Genomic DNA, 23,270 nt, shown 5'->3' on the forward strand with positions numbered 1-23,270 from the left:
TACTTTTTTATTATCTATAAAACTTGGTCTGTGTAACAAAAACATATAATTTTTATTTTTATTGACTTATATTACTTTTTCCCATATATATTGAAATTGGTTTGATTTCCTTTCCCCCCGCCAAGAGACTAATCATTATTTTGTTTTTCTAATCTTTAAATCATTGTCTTATGAAAATCATCAAAATCATCAAGTAACAGCCTGCTTCATATTATAAGTTTGAATTACAGTTAATTAAAAATAGATATTTGTAATGGGTATTTTAACAGAATCTTAATTGTGATAACGCTACAGGATGCAACTCGGTAGGGGTTCTCATTAGGATGATGACACTTGCCACTTGTGGGAGCGTAAGTTGTTTGCAGTATTCCTTATGTTTATTACAAAGACTGTTGCAGCTACCTCTGCTTTTAATAAAACTGTTTTCAGAATGTCTTAATATCCCAACATGCAGCAAAATCTGCTGTTTGCTTCTGGACCACTGTCAGTATTTTGAATGTGTCTGGTGGTGTTATTAACTGAAGTTTGCTCCTGTGGTGATGCTCTCATAATTGCTTTGTGTTTGGTAACAGAACCTTTCCAGTAGGGGAGCATTGTGTGAGACAGGTTGTATTTCATGGTGTCTTGGACTAGGTAGTACTGCCTTCTCTACTGCTAGCAGTGAATTCAGGATATTGAAAACTCAGAAGGTGGAGAACAGGGAATATTTGTACCTAATGGATAATCAGGAGCACAACTTAGTATAAAAGAAATAATTAGCTTTTGTATTAAAAAAGAAACCCAACCTTGAAATCGTTCATAGTAATGGATTAAAAAGCAGGATGGAGTCAGGATTTCACTTTCTAGTGGGAATAAAGCCACTTTCAGTGATACTGAGAGGGTTGTTGTTGGATTAGTACCACTGGATGAGTGGCCTACCCAAGACTGAAGCTCAGGGAAGAGGATGTAGGAAGAGCTATGGTAAGAGTAGTGATGAGGGTAGGTGGGACCAGTCACAGAGGAGTGTTTGGCTCACAAATTCTACGTCACCTTGTTTTAGACTATAATTTTAAACTCTTTTGAAGCCACTGAATGTCAGGCAGTGGAACATGAGACTGCTCACTCCATGGGATGAGAGCAGGGTGGTTTGATTAGCAGGCTTACATGGCTGAAGTGTGGGCTGTGAAGGTGCCAGTTATCACCCTGATGGTTGGGTGTGCACAGAGGCAGCTGTATTTGAGCTTCAGAAGCTGCCAACTCACCTACCAGAAGCCTATCCTGGAAGCAAGGGGGGAAGGTGGAAAGGGATGTCCACTAGTTGAGAGGGGAACATTTCCCTCCTGGGCAAGGACCCTGTGTCTCAAGGGTGGCTGAAAGGTTCTTGAACCTGAGAAAGGTGGGAGCATCGTTAAGGCTTGAGATGGACAACTGCGATGTTTCTGTGTTAGGGTAACATGGAAAGAAGAAACTGTGTCACCAAAGGGGGTAGTTGGTAGAAAAGGCATGGCGAACTCCACCATACTGACAGCAGATGATGGGCAACTGTTTGAAATTGGTAAAATAGCAGAAGTTGTGTTAGCTGTCTCTTACATAATCAAATTACAGAAATACTTTTCAATATTTAGGAGCTTCCTCATAATTGCAGAATATCAGATAGGTGTGTTCCTGGCAATAAGCTGAGCATGGGTTTTGCCCCAATGCATCTTCAGCTAACATGACTCCTATTGCCAGTTGAACTGCTTTAAGCATTTGAAGTCATGTATCGTGTCAGGTGTTACCTGCAAGTCAAAAAAGTAATCAAAGGGAACCGGTAGAAAAACAAAAGCTTTGATTGTCAAGGAGTTGTTGAATTTAATCCTTGGGGAGGTAGTGAGTCAATTTGTTCATGTAATCCATGGTGTTCTGAGTCGGAATAGTTTGTGGGGGTTATGGATCATGTAGGTTAGGAAAGGACAGTTTTTTGGGTGTCTCAGATAGAAGGCATGTTTAATTCTAAACAGCATCTGTATCATCACATTGTTTTTGTTACACCTGGAGTATTGAGGGGGAAGAAAAAATGTTTCTCCTCAGTGGCATTGCCTCTGGTTTTCATGTCTCTTGTGATTAATTATGTTTATTAATTTATTTGTGGCATTCTCTTTCCTGAAAGATAATTAAATACAGTGAGTCCACTTTCTACTATGGGAGTGAGAATATTTGGAGCATAAATTTGGAGGTGATTTGTTTCACTGACATAGAATACAGGATCAGCAGTCTGGCCAAGTTTGTGAAAAACTTTGGTCTTTACAATTGTATGTTTCCCCATAAAATACAGGATTTTTTTTCATTGCAGTGTTTTTGTCTCTCATTTACTAAATCAGGCAATGTGACTTTCTTACCATTCTCATTTTCTAATTTTTGTAATAATTTTTTTATGGTGATGTCTGTACAACTGATGAGCTTTGGTATACAGGAAACTTAGCATGGCTGGTGTCACCAGTTCCTGCTTGACAGTAGTATTTAACCAGATTAAGTTACTTTTCTGTTTTTCCTTTTTTCCCTCTAAGCTCATGTAAAAATGGGATCCTTTTCCAAGTCCTCGTGGCTCCATTGAAATGGTCTCTTCTTAAGTATTAGAATTTAGAGTGTTTGATCAGGAAAACAAAGGAACCTAAGACTAGTTTAAAAAACCAAAGCTATTAAAACTTACAGTACCCTTCACTTTGCAGACAACATTTATTTACAATGATTTTTGGTCAAAAGCAGTTGCTGGACTGTATGCAGTGCCAGTGACTCAGGCCCTTACACCGCCCCTTTCTGTCCTTTAGCTGCAGAGCCATGAAGGGCAGCTAGCACAGGTGTAGGTGTCCGTCAGTAGGTGAGATGAACCTGCCACTTGCCAAGAACTTTATCTGCTAAAGTTGCTCTTTAGGTTATGGTTTCTGGGCTGTGAATGTGAACAATTGCCAAGCCCTGATTAAGGGGGTTGTTTGCCCGTGCTGGTCTGCAGAATGAAATGTCACTGGCTTGCTGCATGCAGATGGTGAGTCCTGCAGGCTGCTGCAGTCATCTCAGTAGGAGACTGGAAAGTACAAATTACCTTTGGAAATCAGGCTACTTCTGGATTTTGGATTTAAGTATGTAGTCAGATTTTCAGATTAATGTCCCCCTGGAATACTGCATGAAATTATTTCCCAACCATCCCCTTCTCCAAAGGGGAGAAGCAAATATATTTCTGTCTAAGCAAGGACAGGAAAATAATCAGAGCATCTATGTGTGTCCTGTCAAAATGTGAGGGCTGTTGGAACAACGAGGAAAATGATGAGGCCTAGGGAGGCTGATGGAGTATGACCAGCTATATATTGCATGTATCTCCAGACATGTGTACCATTTCCTAAGGTTAATGGTGGCTTTTGCTGAGCTTTACCATGTATTGGGAAGCTTGAAAAGCTGGGGAGAGTTTACAGTGGAAATTCTCTAGGAACAGTACAAAGATGAATTTTATTCTCCTCATTCCTTCTGAAGGCATCAAGAGCATGAGTATGCTTCAGTGATTTTCTCTGGATTTCAAATTGCTACTAAAAGATTTGTAGCTGCTGAATCTGGTGGTGAAGCTGTTTCAAGCTGGTCGGTGCCTGATGGGAATGTTGTATTGACAAATTTTAGGATTTCTCCCTTTCTGAACCTCTTGCCTCCAATAGGTTGAGAGATGCTTATCAGTAATAATACCAGTCTGCACTTTTAAGGAAGGCCAGGCTAGGAGAAAAGACATTAAAAATTATTAATTGAAACACTTGTGGTCAATTGATCAATTTTAGAGAGTGTACTTTCCTATTAAAATAGACACTCATCACCCACATTTGTAGGATGCCAGCCAAATAGGCTCCTTAAATTGATTAACAGCATCACTGGTGTCATGTAGTGCCCCTCGTTTAGAGCCTGATTATGTAACTACGCAGGCACATAGATAGATGCTGTAGATACCATGCTGTTTTCTTGAAAAAGCATTTTATTGATATATTTCTAATGGAAAGCAAAAGAAGGGGCTCAAGTTGTCAAAAATGTACTGTTGGAATTTGTTGTGCAAAGGCAGGAATAGGACGTGAATATTATTATCTACTATGTAGAGCAGGATGCATTCAGCTTATAACTTTATTTCTTAGAAGCATAACTGAACCTGGAAGTTGGGTTTCTTCAGTGTGTATCGCAACTTGGAATAGCATTTGCTTGGTTTTCTTTGCTCTTTTTTCCCAACTTTAGGGTAAGTTGTGGAATCCTGTCCTTAGATGCTGTGGCTGTAGTTAGAGAGGTCAAGGCCACCTCATACCTCTTGCCATCTCTGCTTTGGAGGATCAAAATATATTTGTTTAGGCAGTTTGGGTTTTTGCTAACTTATCTTTCATTTATTGACGCAGTGAGGTAGAAGTTGAATATGTGGGCACTTCTGGAGTGGTGACCATCTCCAGGCTGGATCTTGGTGGGACAAGGTATTGACTCTTGCTGCCTGTGCAGGCCTCAGCAATATCAACACTGATTTTACAACCACCTTCTGGGGATGTATAAACTTGAAGCTTGTTCACATTTTTTCTGTTGCTTGTGGGAACAATTTTGTTCCCTCATTTAAAGGAATTTTAATGGGCACAACTTCTCTGTTTTTGCTTATTCTTTAAGTGTCTTTGCTGTGAAAATTGGCTCAGAGTACTTGACACTGTGGTGGAGAGCTGCACAGTATTTTGTCTGCAGTGGGATGGTGGTTACTGCCATTTTCTAACTTCTTTTACAACATCTTGCACAGTGTAAAAGGGAAGACATGCCAGGGTTTATATAAGCTACTACATAGTGTTGCATTTTTTATTCCTGCTCTGATGTTTCAATTGTCCTGGTGTTCCCTCTGAAGTCAATTGTGAGGATACACTTTAAAAAATTTTGAGTTGTGTAAGGGTAGTATTTGCCATCTGAGGCAGTATTGATCTGTTTCAGACTTTCTTTCAGGCTAAACCACTGGTAGCTCCGCTCACTACAGCTGGCTCGACCAAAGAGCAGATTTTGACACAGGTGTGCAGTGAAGTTATCCTCATTCCTTTGGACTTGTAGCATGAGACCTTAAGGGTTCATCCACCCTCTCTCACATCAGGTAATCAGGAGGTTGCCATCACACTGAGAAACATCAGAGACACAGAAATTGTATTCCTAAGTAAACTGGTTCCTAAGATCTGCTCATTTCATTTTTAAGTGCATACAAGTGTGAGGCTTATTTATTCCTCTCGTGGTGTCTGGGATTCAGCAGCACCCTAACAGAAGGTAAAGAAAATCCTTGTTTTGTTTTTGGAATGAGTTAGAAGATTATATTGCAACTTTGAAAAGAGAGATTAAGTACTGCTGCCTGTACCTCAGGTAAAGCTGGCTTGATTCTGGACTGTGCGTAAACCTAGTTTGAGTAAAAGCATTAAACCAGAAGTGGGACAATGGGTGATAGTATCTGGTAATGCTAGTCTGTGTTATCAGGGCAAAATAAGAGTAAGGAACATATAAAGTTAGGATCTTTCCTGTGCAGCATCTATTGTGTCAATCTAGTCTTGATGGAACTCTCCTGCTGGAGAGGTTGATCTTTATCCCTTCCCCCATTGTGGAGATAGGGAAAAATCACTAGCAGGTCTCTTCCCTCTTACCCTGCTTGTGGCACAAGCAGTTTTCCTGTGGTTTACCTGCCTTTTCATTTAAAGTTTGACTTCATTTTTAGTACACCTAATCACATTTGTTTCATCTGAAGTCCAAACAAAATGTACAAACAGAACATACATAATCCCAATCTGAATTAGGAATAACCACTTTTAAATATTTAAATATTATTTTAAACACCTCTTTCAGATGCTCATAAGCCCTTATGAGTTCAAATCTCGAATAATCCTTATATGGATAGTAACATATACTGTTTGCTGAAGAAAGGGGAAAGACAAAGTCTGAAGGGGAAAAGATGACTCGTTTTTTATTAATTGCAGTTCTTTGTGAATTCAGAAATGGAGTTAGGCTTTTCATCCAAGTTTTAAAATATGTGTTGTTTTGACTGATATATTAGAAAGTATTCTTTCTGCACATTCCTTCAGAAAATTACTAAAAAAAATCAAATTTGTGACCGAACATGTACATGATTTTATATTAATATATACATACAAGCGTGTGTGTATGTATATATTAAAAAAAAAGCTGTAATTTTTGTAACAAGAAAAGGCTCATCAAGTCCTTTGACATAGTGCACAGGCTGCTAAATAAAATTTTCACTCTAAGAGAGTTTGAACTGTGTGTTGAGGATAAGGTGACAGACCTTGTCCTACACAGTAACATGAGCATTTCCGTATGTCAGAGAAGCTACCCAAAGTGATGGGTGATTGTGTTTATCACTATTTGTTTCATTTGGATCTGATGAAAAACAATGTCATTCTGTTTAAGCTAGAATTGTGAAGGGAGTATCAAGGTTTCAGAGCTATCCTTTCAAACGACTGGGTGTCAAAGTTCACTACTTTTAGAATAAGAAGTCAAGGAGTAGTATTTGGCTGTATTTTTCTCTGCTCCCTGCAATTTATTGCACTCTTCTAGATTGGCTGCTGATTGTTACCTAAATCCAGTTATTTGAGGACTCCACTACTTCTCCAGAGTTTAACCAAGTCCCATTTTACACTTAAGATGTTATCAGTGTGCACATACACTTTGTAATTTCATTTATGTACATTGATCCAGTAGCAAGGCTTTTTGAGTATTACTGAAAGACATAGTCTTTCTCTGAAACTTTAATAGTTGTCAAACCAGACATTTAAGTTCTAGGGAGAACAAATTGTTTTTGGAATTAATCTTGAAGACCCAAAAGGTCTGGGATTGACCCTTGAGGCTATTCAGTTCAGAATAATTCATTAATGTCAAATAAAAGACCCTGTAAAGAATAATGTTTATTCCTCTAAGTCTCTGCTGAAGGACTGTGTAAGCACTTGTTGAACGATTAGTATAAACCTTTTAAAGTGAGGAGCAGGAGGAACACGGCACGAAGGTTGTGTGTTCAGTTGATTTATTGTTCATCCACGTTTGGCCAACTGCATGCTTTTTTTTAAATGGAAGCCTGTTGTCAGAGTATAGTGCTTTGGGGAAAAGTACCCCAAGCATCAGGAAAAGAACACTGCTTTATGGTCAGGTAGCCAAGGATGTATTTACTTGCACTGCATTGATTGCAATGGCATTGAGACCCTTCTGATTTGGCATGAATGTGTTGGAGGCATCGCTCCTTAAAGGCTCAGCAAAACTGGGGTAGATATTTAAGAGGAGCTGTACCATCCCCATCCCAGACTCCAGTCTTCTTGGGTGCCCTAGGGACCAAGCAGGTGGCAGGGTTGCTGCTTCTTGCTTTGAATCCTGATGTGCTTTAGTACATGCGTGCGTCTCTTCTCTCTGCTAGATGTCGTTTTTTGTGGGAGTCTGGATAAATATTTCAGTCTTTAGGAGTTCAAGAGAGCTAGGTATCACCTAGCAACAAGCATCCCACTCTCTACCTCCTGTTTCTCTTTACTTTTATTAAAGTACCTGAAAACCAGAAGTTGAAACATTAAGGTAATTTTCAGAAATATTTTGAGCAACTTTAGATATTTTTGTTATGACGTTACAGAGGAGCAACAAAGATGTTGGTGTGGGGGCTGGCATATTAAAGTCCTAAAGCAGTTGCAATCAAAAATTAGCAAAAACTGCAGCTGGAGACAGAATAACCCTTTATTATCACAGTTGTTAGGATGTATAGCAAGTGATCCTTTGGTCTTGTGAGGTCTGCAGTTACACTTAACCTGAACTGGATGACCTTTAGGCTGTACTACATGGTTTGCCTTGCAGCTTGTAGTGACTGCTGGTGGGACAGTGCCTTATATTGGAATTTCAATTTTTTTTTTTTTTTTTTTTGCTGACAGCTTTGTAGCAAAGTGTATTGGGTAGTTTCAGTTACAGTGGTACAGCACTCAGTTTACAAATACCCTGGGGACCAGACCCAGGTGAGAAAAGAGAGACTCTTGAAATGCAGGAGGAAGACTGGGATTTGCTCAGGACAGTGCTGGACTGTATGCCAGCATCTCCTATCCTGTATCAGTTTTAAGTGTCTAAAACTGTTGTGGATCTGTAGCTTGTGGTTAATATATATTTTATCTGTAGCTTGTGCAAAATGTCACTTTATGGAGTTTATGAATGTCCCTGCAAGAGTCAGAAACGTAGGGAAAAAGGACAAGTGTGTGACTACTGTTACTGCAAGGGTAGCTATCCTTAACACTAGGTTGAGGATAACCTGTGTTCCTCTCTGAATAGTGCTGAAACTGAGCTTTCAGTGATCCTGCCTTACCTGATGGTCAGGGTGGTCTTGATGAGTTTGGGAGAAGTCATGCTGGTTTTGGGGAGGTTTAGTGTGACTCAGGGCCTTTGAAAGGGGTTGCAGAAGTCAAAATACAGGTCTGAGGGCTTTCAAGAAGAAAAATGCATACTTTAAAAATAAAATAGATAATGTAAGGAGGTAACTAGCCCCCTTATGTCCACATAAGGAGTTTGTTTTGTAGAGGGAAAAGTTAGTAAATCCTGATTCAGCAAATGACTTAACTTTGCAAATGAGTTGGTATTTACCAAATGTATGTTCTCATACCTATCTGAATTATAAAAGAGTAAAAATAGCACAAGGAGTAATTTGTTAATGTATTAATGTGAGTTTCCTTTAAAATTATCAGTATGTAAAAGATAAGTAAAAGTGATACCAGTGTGGACTTGTGAACTAATGAGCTAATGGGGGTCTATATGTTCAAAAGTGTTCTATTTGTAGAGGTATGGCTACCTCTGCATCCGTAGGGACTTCTGTTTTTCCTGAAATGTGCTCGGCAGATTGTCCTGAAACTCTTCTCATGCTCCTTAATGTGGTCCAGGAGTCTTGCTCAGCTCTACCAGGGGGTGGCTCTGCTGGTTGGGGTGGCACTACCGGGGCATCTAATCTGATCAAGACAGGTTTTCAAAATGGACTAGGTGTAACCAAATTTAACCAAACCAAATTTATTTGGTTTCTTCTTGCTGTAGAGAAAGGAATCTAATGTTTCGTGGCATTCATAAACTCCTGGGGTCCTAAAACACTGTTTTAAGGTGCAAGTTAGGCTTGGGTAGAAGAGGACGTAATTCTGTGTTTGCGACTTAAATTTTATTCTTCTGGTTGAAAATGAGTTGTACTTTGCTCTATGATTACTTAAAGAGCCTTTTTAACTTAAGGGTTTCAAATCAGAAATATTGTGCAGCTGTCTCATTGGGTAGATTTTCTTCCTGCTTGATGCAAATGGAAGGTGTTTCTACTTGGACTTCAATGTCTGATTTCATATTCCTGATAGTAGAAAGTAACATTTCACTGCAAGGGACTGAAAACCAAAGTCCAAAGCGGGTTTCATGGTGGTGACACGTGGCAGAATGGATGGGCCATTTTATCATAGGCATTTCAAAGTCCTTTCATATGAAGTCAAAGCAAACATTTGCAAAGTTACTAGTTAAATGCCATTTTCAGAGGAAAAGAGTTTGCTCTTCTCAAAAGCAGCCTACAATAGAAGCCCTTCCATAAAGGAGAACACCCAGTGGTGCAAGGATGTGGGCAATTTAGCATTTGTTAATTGTGCAGACCTGAAGAGCATTAATAAGGAAACCCAGTTACTTGTCATTGCTAAAGAAGTAGCTTTTCCATGAGGAGGACCCTTGGACATGATTTAATAATGCAGAACCACAGCTGCAGCTCTGGCTGGTTGGGTAGTGGTTTGTTAGTTCTGAAACACAGACCCGTGTTTGCTGTGTCACCATAGCCACCGTAACATAATAGGACTCCAGTGTTGGTGTGTAACTTGAAGCTAAGTTGTGCTGTAGGAGCATGAGTGTCTGTGTGCATGTAGAGAGGAGTAATGATGAGAAAACCTGGAGAACTGGAAACAATTACAAGTCAGACTCTCTCTTCTCTCATGGAGACTCTATGAAGCTTTTGGATACATTGCATTTAATTTAAAAAAGGGAAATGACTGAGTAATTTCCTGTACAGGTTAGGTGACCACATCATGTAAGTCCAGGATATGGAAAATGTGGTCCAGTTGTCCTGTTTTTGGACAAGAGCACAAAGGAAAGAGCAGCTATAAACTCAAAGGTGGTTCTTCAAGTGTACAATTTTAAAAGAAAAAAAAAAGGAATCAAAAAAGGAAATTTTGAAGTAATCCAAATTTTGAAGTAATCCAAATGCCAAGGGAGATTAAATAACAAAAGGAAAGGAGAGTCTGCAAGATGCACAAGAGAAGACAAATGGTCTACAACAGTTAGCATGCTTACAGTCTATGGTATTCAGTTAGGTCAGTGTTTGTGCTAACTTTGCAGCTTTTTATAATTCATACAAATATTTGAAACTTACTTTCTTCTACTAAACTTAATATTTTCTTAGAGATAAAATACAAAGGCATGATGTTTAGTCAGTGTGATAATAACGCACTGTATGAATGGACTATTTTTATTTTCTTAAGGGGCCTTCTTGTCTTTTCTCTCTAAAAGTTTGTGTAGTATTTGGAAACCTGTCATGTTGTTGTATATACAGCAGTAATGAAATACTGGAATGTGGTTTAAAATCAGGCAGGTGATGCTCTACTGGTATTTGAAGGATGACCTTATTTTGAATGACAGAAAAATAACAGCAGATTGTTTATAGTAAATCTGACAGCAGATTTAGATTCTTGACTTCACACCATTTCCATTATTAAGAGAGACATATGTAAGTAGCATTTGCTTCCAGATACATGCACATATTCTGTCAAGGGGTTTAAGACATCCTGTCTATTATTTAAATTTTGAACATCTGAAGATTTTTTTCTCCCCCAAGGCTTTTTAAAAAAGTTGGACTACTGGGTTTGTTTATTTTCTTAAACCTGAAGGAGCCTCACAAAACATAATATAATATTTGAATCTCTATATGTTTTTTTCTTTTATAGATTAACATAGAATCATAGGATGTCTTGAGTTGGAGGAGACTTAATGTTCATCTAGTTCCAACCTCCCTGCCATGGACAGAGCTGCCACCCCCTAGGTCAGGTTGCTCCAAACCTCGTCCAACCTGACCTTGAACCATCCACTTTTAGGGATAGAGCATCTACAACTTCTCTGGGAAACCTGTGCCAATGCCTTCCCACCTTCACACTAAAGAATTTATTTCTAACATCTAATCTACATCTCTCATTTCGTTTGGAACATCATCTTATGCTATGTGCCCATGTAAAAAGTCCGTCTCCAGCTCTCTTGTAGTCCCTTTAGGTACTGGAAAGTGCTGTAAGGTCTCCCCAGAGTCTTCTCTTCTCCCGGCTGAGCAACCCCAACTCTTTCAGCCCCTCTTGACAGGCGGGATGCTACAGCCCTCTGTTCTTTGTGGCCCTCATAACTGAACTGATCATGTGTCTATAGGAAACTCTGGAAGAAATACATATTCAGATTTTGTGGTGGTCTTGGACACTTTTTTAATGTGTCACTGTTGGGATCATGCATAGTATTTCCGGGAAATACAGTTTGAAATATTGGTAAAGAATGCTTGCCCTCTGTAGCTGCTGGAAAGTTTACCTGTACAAACGCAGGGTACTGGCACATAGTGGGCTCAGAAGACTTATTAAAGCAGCTGGGATTTGGTGAGCTGAAATAGCAGCTCAGAAGTTAAAAACACAGAGCTTTGACTAAAATCCTTAGTTAACAGGAAACATAAGGCTTTCTCCAATATACTTTTTTGTTGTATTTATCGATTTTTGTTTCAAGTGCTTATAAAATTACTGTTGTTCTGAGCTGTGTTTTACTATGGAATAGATGTCTGTGGTTAGATTTTTTTGTATTTACATACACAACATACTTGAGAAATTATTGAACTTCTCAGAAAATACATGGATTAAATGATTTAATATTTTCTTTTTCAGGATTGAAGTGGATCTAGGGACAAATGGAGGACTGAATATTCATATGAAGAGGAAAGCCATAAAAGTTGGTTGACATTTTTACAGCCATATGCATTACATGTATTAATGCTAGTATCAAAAATTTACACTGTGTTATAAAACAGAATAGCCTAAATAACTGGCCTGAGCTTTGTATGCTGTATTGTCTTTGAGGCAGGGGAATACTGTAGCTGAACAGCCGTGGCTGAATGCCATGTTTGCTGACAATACCTGAATGTACAGCAGAAAAACCAGTAGTATGTTAAGGAAATAGGCAATTCCTTTGAAGCCAGGTGTTTGAGTGGGCTCACACATAGAGGTGTTCATCATTCTTCCATGCGAGGATGAAGGGAGAATTAGAGGGGTGTTGTTTTCCATTATAGCTACTCATAGTGATGCTTAATATGTTGTGGAGTGGCACTCAGATGCCATATTGACAGGTGCTGTTTAAGGAGTCAAACAGGAGATGATCTCTTTGGAAGTTATCTTGGTACTTTGTTTTCTTGTGATAGAGAGAAGGTTGTTTTGCAGTGTGAGTTTTCTGTGATGATTAAAAAGGAAGAAGCTATTGGTGGAGCTCCATGACTGGCTACTGTTTTAATACACCAACCTTTGATCTCTGCCAATCTGAGTTATTGGTGACTATGAGGGATAATCTTTTTCTGGGATGCTATGATAACCAATTCCCACCAAGGCTGTTTAAGCACAGCTGATGCTGCCTGTGGATTTACACCAGAGCAAATGAATTGTGTTGACAAATGCAGGATGTGGTACAGTTGGGATGCAGGGCACAGTCCAGGGGGACACTGTGCAGCAGCTTGGCTAAATAAAGCATTCTGAAAACTCTAATAGTCAAGTAGGGGTGTTATTGTGGGAAGCCTGTTTCCTTGAGAGCTTCTGTCAACCTCTGAATCCCAGTCAGGGATGGAAACAATCAAAAAACCAGCAAACCCCCAGGTTTTGTTTTTCAAAAGCACAGTATTAGTTCAGTACAAGAAATGTAAGTCTGCAGTTGTGTTAACCTCTTGAAGGTAGTTCAAGAGGACAGGGTCTTATTTTTCTCACTGATAATTCAGTTTTATCAAGCTCTTAGTGGTTCAGAAGTTTTACAGTATATGAACTACTGACCTGGATACAGAAGAGTGTAATTCCTTTTTAGGTTAACTTCTTGAGTGTTCGCAACAGAGAGTGGACATGCTGATTCCAGCTACCTCCAAATTCACAAGCAGCATGAGATTTCAGGGAATCATTTGTGTCTTTGAATTTTGTTTCCTGAAATAACAGCCAGCAAAACAATCTTCAGAAGCATCCATAGAACATCTGCTTTGTATGCTGCAGGTCCCAGAAAACACCTCCAGCCTCCCAGAGCCAAATTTAAATCCTGAGAGAGACAAAGTGGTATTAGTAGCTGTGCAGAAATGTACACAATTTTTTCCATGGGGTCAGGGGCCCATGTGCCCACATGAGGCAGCAGTTGTTGCCTGCTAAAACCAGAGCACAGAATGCTGAGGAATTTCCCTTTGGTTTGATTGCTGACAGGTCAGCGGCTGCTGCCCATACCGATGTCTGATAGCTTGGGATGGGCCAGCGTTGTGGCAGAGCAAACACTTCCCTGCTCAGGTCTCTTGGCTATGAATAGCAGAGTGAAAAACTGATACTTTCCAAACCTTACTTGCATCATTCAGAAGTGCAGTGATAAAATCCTGTATTTACTAGCTCAGGGAGGCATTTCACTGACAGAAAGTGTGAGAGGGTAAAAAACCAAACTAATTATCTGTAAGCCGTCTTTGGATATAATTTTTTTACAGTGGACTACTCTTGCTGTCCAGGAGACAGCACAGACCAGTACTACCATAGTGTGGTAATGTTCTGTGTTGGATTGAGAAGTAACTAGGACAGGCTATGTCTTAGGCATTTGGTTTGGGAAGTGACACCAAGGCAGAAAAAGTTAAGGATTTATTTCTTGAGAGGCGCTGTTATACCCAGAGTCTGTGCAGAGGAGGGATGGCTTCCAGATCAAGCAAAAGACTCTTGGAAGAATTTGACCTTTTTGCAGGTTTCTGTAATTGCATGAGAGCTGTATCTCTGTTAGCTCTGTATTGCTGTTCCTCTCTCTGCTTTTGCTTTTCTGATTTAACACAGAGTGATGGAATGAGGAAGGAAGAACTGGAGAACAGGGTGACCTCTTTCTTGTCAAGCCATAGTTCCACTCTCTCATGCCCTTCTGATAACATCCCACAGTGATTGTGGGGAAACTGCTCTAAATATGTGCAGATTAGGAAGGGGGTTCTGAGTTATTTCTTTACATGTATTCTGTTTGGCAGCCTTTGCAAATGTAGGACTCTGAATCCTAATGATAGTCTTTTATATAAGGAAAGTACCATGATTAAATCATATCACTGAATAAGAAAAGAAATGTGGTTACATGGAGGAATTCAAAGTTCGAGGCTAAAAATTCCTTTTCTGGGAAGAAATGATTCCAGAAAGCTTAAGCAATAGAGGTGGAGAAGGCTTCTCTGTGGTCACTGTGAAGATCAGTTGATAAAGTTCTGGCTCCAATAGGGAAGAGATTGGATTTCAGCCAGCACCCTGCCTTAGCTTTTTGTTTTATTGCTCCTCTACTAATCTAGTTTTGAAAGATTTTCGCTGCTGACATGAAAATGTTGGTGTATTGTTGGGAGCGTAAACAGTCTGTATTGCATTGACTGTATGTTATATTGGTATATTTAAGGTCTTCCTTAGTCTGCCTCAAAATATATGTAAATGTGGTGTTGTATAAATAAGTGATATCTAAGCATATATGCAACTGATGAAGGAAAAATGAGCATAATTCTTTGTCTCATAAAATGAGGTTAGATGAATATCTAGCAGAAAAAAGAAATATGCAAAAGTAAACCTGACAGCAAATGTGTATATTGAATGCATGCAGCTTATGATGCTTCTGCATTTTCCATAATACTGACAGCTACATCCAGAGGTTCATTTGTCTGTTGGATCAGATATTTGAAGTTTGTTTTTCAGTGTACAGTGGCTGAATGGGGGTGTAGGGGGCTGAGACTTGGGTAGGAGCTGGCAAGGAAATGGGTAACTGATGGAAAAGCTATAGCTCAAAGGTTCTGGGCAAAATAAAGATCAAGACTTCAAAGCCAGGTAAACAGGACTGAAAGAAGGTCAGAGAGCAAAACTAAAGGGGAAAAAGAGGTTGTTCAGATTGGAAAAGCACAGATCTGGGTTGTACTTAATGAGTGGCCATGGGTGCAATCACACCACTCGCACTGGTTTCATGAAAGCTTCTAGAAATAACACTGGGCAGTTCAGTTGATCAGTTTTAATGATGTTCTAAGTTATTTAATGGTGGAAAAGTGATGAACAACACTGAGTTTAATGGTGTAAAGATGACTCCTAATTTTCTGTGTGTCATGTCTTCAAAAATAAAAAACTAAAACCAAACCAACCAACAGCAAACTTTAGCTCAGCTGTTTAGAGGAAGGGACTCAAGGAGATGTTTCTTGAACTGTTGAAAGCCCACCCCATTTCAGCAATCTCCCAACCTCTTATGTGCCCTTGCCTCACCTCCTCTGGCTCCTGCATGTAGCAGGGCATGGGAGGGTGCAGAACCTGATAGCTGCGGGTTGCAGGCCTTGGGCTCTACCCCATGCTCCACTGCAGGCTGGGCAAGCCCCTGGGTCATCTCATCTGATTCAGGGTCTGCCCTGCTTTTGTGTGGAGTTTGGGTTCATTGGACTTCATCTTTTTGCTTTTTCATGCTTTTTGAAGTCTAGTCGTGATAATAAAATGGCTTTGTAAAATGTATTTGAGAATGTTTCAAGGAAGTTTTATGGTTTTATTTGCATAGTCAGTATAGTGGTAACAGTGTGGTGGTATGTTTGGTTTTGCTTGTCAGCTGTCCCCTCTGTATTGCAAACAAATGCAGTTTTTCTGGAAAGAAAGCGGCAGTTCTCAAGGAGTCTTTCTCATCTAGCATAATTCAGTGGATTCTTGGAATATAATTATGACTAGAAAAATCAACTTGGTAAAATATATTAATCTCGAGGGAATTACTTTGCACTGACCATCAATCTATCTTTTTGTCATGTGCTTTTCAGTTTAGATTACTCTCAGGCAAAGACGCTGTAGTTTGATGTTTTGTCTTAATTCATTGTGATTATAAATTAGTTGGATAAAACAATGTAACAAATGACTACTTAAAAATGACTGATGGCCCCATTCAGCAAGGCAGGGGGATGTGAAGTTCTGTTGGTTTCAGCTGTTGTCTAGCATTTATCAAGATGGGTCCCTTAACAGTTGATTTTTAATGAATATTTCACAATGTAAATAGATAGCAGGCAGTTGTCTGGAGCTCAGTCATATTCATAGGACAGATCTGCTTTTACTTGCTGTCACTGAGAAATGTAAAAGTTAATGCTGAAACTGTAGAGTGGGAGGAAAGCTTTTCCCCAAATCTTATGTTGCGGAAAGGGAGGAGCAGCAGTGATTTTCTTTTTTTTCCTGTTCTTTACATCAGCAGCCACATACTGGGCTGTCTCTTGCTCCTGTCTTTTCCCACTGGGTGCTGGAGGGCTGTGCATGGTGTGTGCTGTAGCTCCAGGTTTGCTCACTGTAGGCTCAGGCCTACTGCAGGTGGGGTGAGGTGAATTTGGAGCTAATGACCATGACTGAAAAATTGCTGGGGTCATTTACAACACTGAAATTTTCCAGGGAGAAAAAGGCATTTAAGCTGGCTTGCAACAAACCACTTCAGCTTTGTGAGTTTGCCTATGAACTCTTTCCTGTTTCCCTTGCATTTACAAAGTTACCAGATGACTTCTGGAAAAACCCTGATGTTCTTATTAGGCTTTCCTTATGATCAGCCGTATAAAATTTTTTCTACATAGCTCATTTTCTTCATTTCTGCCAGACAGATGCTTTCATAATCTGTTTCTTGTTTATGGATCCTGGATCTTGGCTACATTCCTTTCATTTCCTAACTCTTTTGGTGACACACATACATGTAGATTATGGACAAATCATATTTAGCAGTTGCATTGTGATCTGACCTTGTTTAAATAAAATTGGGCTATGATTTTGAGGGTTTTGTTTTTATATTTAGTTTCTGCCAGTGTGGATTGGGGGTAAAACATCCATGGGGTATCCTAACTATTGTTTTAAAGTTTTATGTATAAAAAATGCAGTATATTTGGGAAGTGTTATTTTACTGATTGAAGATAGCTTTGGTCTTTTTACACTCTGACTCTTCAGAAAGGCTTAGAAAGTACTCATGGGGCACGTTACATTTGCCCTCTCAAAGCCTGGTCTTCTGCAACATCTCAGGCTTTGCTCTAAAATCAATACCGATATCTTCACATGTTATAAATAAGGTTCTATTCTCAAATAGTCAGAGCAAAGTTGTCCCAAAGGCTTTGTTCATAACTGGGAGAAAGGTCTTTGGCTCAGTCATGGTGTGGAGGGTTTCCATCCAGTGTCTGCACAGACTTCTGCTCTGCTTGGAACTGCTGTGGAATATTTCAGGTGTATTGGTTTTTTAATTAAAATTTTTTTATTAAACTTTTTTTGAGATAGGAAGAATGGAGAATTGCATAAAAGAGGATGGCAGCAATTTTCATGTGAGGTGGTGTGTGGGGGAGTAAGGCAGCTCATATTATACTGCACTTTACAGGAAAGTAGTTTGTCTAGAATTGAAAAAATGTGATAAGAATGTGGAATATTTAAAATGTTCTTCTCACAGTTCAAGTCATGAAAATTACTAAATGTCATTTTCAAGCAAAGGTAGATTTTGCTGGTGTTGCCTGGATCACTTCTCCATAAAGAGACAGGCGGTGAGGATGGTCTGTGCGTAGTAAATTGTGGATGTAGGTAAAAGCTGTTTAAGAGCTTGCTTCAGCACCTGCTGACATAACTCAGTTCTGTAGAGTGCTGTTTAAACTACTTCTGAAAGTTGATAGATAACCCTTTATGATCTTGCTTAGTAAATGTGTTAGCATCTGTATTACTTACTGCAGTTGATGATAAGGCTTGGGGTATGGTAACCCTAAGGGTATGATAACTTCATCTGATTATTTAAGGTCATAGGGAGCTTTTAAATGCATCCTGTGATCACAATCCTTCTGTAAATGTTGCTTTGTTTGTTGAAGTTCAACGAGTTTTTTGTCAGGTTGAGGGTTTTCTTTGGTTTTTAATTCATTTTGGGAGTGAAAAACCAAAAAACTTCATCTTGGAAAGATCATTACATGAAAAGATCAGAAAGAGCTGAGAACAGAGTTAACAAAAACTAGCCTGTGAGCATAAAATAACAAATAACTTTGTAGTGTGGGCAAAGATACCCTTGGCTCCTGTTTCTGGTATTGAAAATGTGTGGTGTGTGTTGGTGTTCCCCTGCTGGGAGGGAGAGATGTGTTAAAAACAGAGTTCCTGCATCTCAGGTGGAGCAGAAACCGATACTGTGGCCTCTTGTCTCGAAAATTCATCTCGTAAGCTATATATGAAGTAAAACGGTGGAAACAGCCTAAAGATCTAGGTGAGAAGTTTTCAGGTGGGCATTTCTTCAGTTCAGGCTGTAGTGGGAAGCGAGCCAAGGGTGTTACTGATTTAGCTTAGATCAGGAAATGCTTCCATGCGTGTCCTGGCCCAGCAGGCTGTTTCACCTCATGGCATGGCCCAGGGCTGCACAAATGAGGTGACTTGGAAGAAACCTGGTTTGGTGTTTCCAAACCACTCTGTTTCAAACCACTTTTTTTCAGTTCCTTTTTCAGCCTTGACATCTCTTCTGGGGACTGGTTCTAAATGATGGGACATAATCTGCAGAGAACTAGATTGTGGATGCCTGGATTCTTTCTTTTCAATTTCAGTCATTTTGCTGAAGGCTCCTGTCTTCTACTAGTTAGCAGAGAGCAATAAGCATCTCCAGAGGGCAGTTCTTCCCATGGGATTTCTCTGTCCTCCCTGGAAGGACAACTGTTCTGCCTGTGAGATGTGATGGTACAGACACTATGAGTACATGAGGCTCCACTCTGCTGGGCTCATTCTCCAGCCCTTGAGTTTCCAAAACACCCCTGAGCATCCTTTGCAGCCCAACTTCTTTGTTGCCACGCGGTCTCTTGGGAACGAAAGAGCAGTCACCATGATCATTTCACCTTTTAATCCTAGTGCACTTAGTGAACAATTACACTAATTCTAGTAATGACTAAATTTATACTGCTCCAGAGAGGGAAGCATCAGGCATTTAATTTCAAAGCTGTTTGACAAGACCATTTTAATGTGTGTATTTTCCGAAGTATGACACCCATTTCCAAAGTGCCTAATGGGGACAAAAATGTTTAAATTCATACTCTCAGGCTTACAGTTTCCAAGAAAGAGAATAATCATCATTTCTGTTGAGCATGGTCCATCAAATAAAACAATTTAAAAACAGATATGCAGGACTTGCTACTTCAGCTTATTTAATAATGACCTCTTTCTGGTCATTAGTTATAAGCATGTAAGTTTGCATGGAAAAAAAAAAAAAGATACTTCTCTTGTGTGGAGATACTAATTCTCGGTGTTATGAAGCATCACAACTAATTGCATTTAGGCGTTAATCTTTTCTTTGTGATGAAGAGGAGAAGAATCTTCTCCATCTGATCAGTAGTGCTAACTAAAATACATCAGACCAGATACTGAAATACTGTGTATTCTTGTTTTCCTTTTCCTACATATCTGACAATAAGAATTTAGTGGTAGAAATAAATGCATTTGGATTTTAGTATTTTTGACATCCTGTGGAGAGCATGATGTTGAACAATGGCGATTTGTCACTTCTCATATGATGGTGTAGAAGAATGTGTTAGAATTCAGTAGCTATCACATAAGGAGAGGACAGTTTAAAACTGATATCCACTGCTAACAGACCTGAATAATGATTCCACTGGATATGGTATTTCCTATACCCAAGGGCATGTGTCTAAAAGAGAAAACAAGCTCCCAGTATTAATTTAAATCTCACTGTTGTGCTTCCCACGTGGTGATTCATTAAGTCTTTCTTATGCAGAGGTCTGGTGATGAGTCAGGAAAGGGCGAGTTCTCTGCTTTGAGGCTGTCACCTTCTTTTGAACTTTGCTATTTACTGAAGATTTTGGTGTTCAGTTTGATAGCAGTCAGCTGCAGCTGTGATTGCAGTCAGCTGCGATGGACATGTGGGTATAGCTCCAGTGAAAACAAAAACCTAGGCTTTCAAACATTATAGGTAAATGTGCTGAGTTTCCACCTTAATTTTTAAGTAATATAGAAGTATTTCAGTATTTGTATTATGGAAAAAAATATCAAAAAACCCCCAACCACTAATGGCTAAACATATGAAAAAGGTGTCTTAGAAATAGCAAGATACAAAACATTATTTTTTCCTTGGCTTTGTTTTTCCTTTTTTTTTAAAGAGTACAGTCTTGAATTTCATTCAAAATATATGGACTTGGGATTAGGTGTTTCTGAAGTGAGATGACAGTGACAATCTCCCTTGCAAATTAAGGAGTTGGTCCTAAGGCCTGTTGGTCTTAGGAAGACGAAAATTAACTTGGACGTGTAGGTTGTCTTAAGTGCAGTGGAACTGAGATTGTTTGCTGAACTACTCTTTGGAGATTTACATAATGGATGAGGTACAGGAGCTCCAGGCAGCATGACAGTGGAGTGTATTTTATCATAGGATGTAAAACAAGTGAATCGCCTTAATAATCTCTGCAGAAAGCAAGGGTAATCTTTCCTTTTTTTTTTTTTATATAAAGAGAGCCAGAGAGTTCACAATATCCTGGCTCTTCATATACAAGGAACCAAACCTTTCTTTAGAATGACCTGAATCCATTCAGCCATCATGCTTTCTTATTGAGGACTTTGAAAGTTCTTCAGGGAAGACAAGCAACACACATCTCTGAAAATATGTCTTGTATGTAGTGAAATGAGATGGTAATTCATGGCTTGATATAAGATGCTCGTAACAGGTTGGGTAATTATTCTAACTGTTATATATTTAAACATATGGAAAGCATTTATAAACCAAGCATACCTGCTGTTAGTTCTGTAGTGGTAATGATAATTTCAAAAGTTTTAGAGCCTTTTTCATTTCAAAGTGGGTGCATTTTGGAAAGATGCTTTAATGTTAAAAGGTTGCAGGATTTAATTTTTATCAAACCAATTTAGCCACTTTGGTTGGTGTGGAAGTTTCTGGTTTTCTACTTCAGCTGATAATATCTCTTCAGCATGGAAAATGGACAAGGAAACACTGGAAAAGTAAAATAGTTGAGTGTAGGTGGTAATAAGAACACCCAACTCCTGTTGTATCCTTTTCAGCTGTGTATTTGGCTTCAAGCAAGAGTCGGACTCTTATGATAGTCTGAATATAAATGTGCCATTGCTCTTTGATCTTTAGCAAAACTTCCTAATGATCAAGGCTACTTTAGCACTTTTGCTTGAAGGATAAGATTTACTTCTGGACATACCAAGTTTCCAGAAGAGTTAATGATGTCCTTAGGTTCTGGTTTTTGTGAGCTGTATGCAGTTTAAGAATTCTTTTGTATTAATCTTATGTCAATTGCTAGTTCTTCTAGAAGAGCCCAGGCAAGTATATAATTATAAAATGTTGCACAGAAAAAAGGCATTTATTTACCTAATGTGAAACCAGGTTATCAGAAAAAAAGTCAGCATTTATTGAATGTAGTATTATGTGGGTTTCTGCTTTTGTTAATGAAAAAACATATTTCCAGTGATTTCAGCAGTGATGGACAATAGCTAGTCAATCTACTAGGTATGCTGTGCTCCACTCTTAATTCCCAGATGCAGGCTGGGATTAGTTCGGCCAGATTTCCTCTGGATACTGGATAGCATTTATTGTTTATCAGTTGATGTACAAAGTTAGATTTTTCTTTTTGCCGGTTGGGTTTTTTTCCCCTGTGTTTCTAGTAAATGTGTTATTTCTGTCAAGTCACAAGTGTGTATCAGTAACAGTTACTGCAGTGTGGAAGGAAGGGCACCAACGTGATAACCCATCTGCTTATATTTGCTGGTGTCTCTCCACAGTGCCAGCCGGATGGGATCAGAGACCGAGGAATCTTTTATAAGAACAGAATTGTTTTCATCAGAAAGTGTTTTAAAACACTGAAATTCTTCCACCCCGTTGGCTCTGAAATCTCCCACGTGGGGATCTTTAGAGTAAATAAATAAAAGATCACACCAGGCAAATGTGATTTAAAGTGTTTGTAACTGTTCCCTAAACAGCAGTAAAATCCTAAATATGATATGAGCAAGGCAAACAAGGGGAAAAGTTCACTTCAGCCTCCAGACTTGGTATTTGCACTGCGTAGCTATGCAGCGCCAGACCCTATGTACACAGGAGAGGATTCTGAAGAGTCCTGGTGTCTGAAGAACATCCCCCTTGGGTTAGGACAGCTTCCTCATGCCCTTCTTAGGGCTGTGTGTTTGTACATTTGTATCAGAGAAGGCTCTTACTTGTAATCCAAGCCTGAGTGAACTACCAGTGTTTGCCTGCGCAGAGACAGAAATACTGAATCATTTGAGCTGGACATGACCTTAAGGATGCATCCCCACTGCTGTGTGCATGGACACCTTTCACTAGACCAGGTTCCTCAGAGCACCATTCCAACAGGCCGTGAACATTTCAGGGATGGGGCATCCTCAGCTTCTCTGGGAAACCTTTTTCATTGCCTCACCAGCCTCACCACCACCAAGTAAAGAATTTTTTTCCTAGTATCTAATCTAACCCTCCCCTCTTTGTTTGAAACCATTCCCCCTTGTCCTATCACTGCATACACACAAAAAGTATCTCTCCATCTTTCTTGTAGGCTCACTACAGATACTGGAAGGCTGCTGTAAGTTCTTCCAGAAACCTTCTCTTGTCCAGGCTGAACAATCTCAATTCTCCTAGCCTTTCTTCACACAAGAGCTGTTCCATCCCTCTAAACATCCTGGTGTCCCTGCTCTGGACATGCTCCAGTAGGTCCATGTCCTCCCTGTGCTGGGACCCCAGAGCTGATGCAGCGCTGCAGGTGGGGTCAGAGCAGAGGGGCAGAGTCCCCTCCCTGTCCCTGCTGGCCACGCTGCTTTGGATGCAGCCCAGGACACGTTTGGCTCTCTGGGCTGTGAGTGCCCATGGCTGGGTCATGTCCAGCCTCTCACCCACCAGCACCCCCAAACCCTTCCCAGCAGGGCTGGACTTGATCTGCTCTAGCATGATTGTGGTGGTTTTCTTAAATTGTTGTTCATTTAGTTAAATATCCTGAAGGTTTCAGTTGCAAAAGTTTGCAAGTTGTACAGATCTTAAAAAGTAAGCAT

General features: G+C 39.6%; 1 protein-coding gene across 2 annotated transcripts in view; it reads left to right on the forward strand.

Moving 5' to 3' along the window:
- The window catches only part of KLF12 (Kruppel like factor 12), a 188,701-nt gene that overhangs the window by 13,213 nt on the left and 152,218 nt on the right, over positions 1 to 23,270 (forward strand). For both annotated transcript variants that reach the window (XM_031057072.1, XM_005421126.2), the window contains exon 2: positions 11,922 to 11,985. In XM_031057072.1, coding sequence (XP_030912932.1) covers positions 11,965 to 11,985 — 21 coding nt within the window. In that variant the 5' untranslated portion in view covers positions 11,922 to 11,964. The remainder of the gene's footprint in view (positions 1 to 11,921; positions 11,986 to 23,270) is intronic.

This window comes from Geospiza fortis, unplaced genomic scaffold (assembly GCF_000277835.1).
Source record: "Geospiza fortis unplaced genomic scaffold, GeoFor_1.0 scaffold45, whole genome shotgun sequence".
NCBI lineage: Eukaryota > Metazoa > Chordata > Aves > Passeriformes > Thraupidae > Geospiza > Geospiza fortis.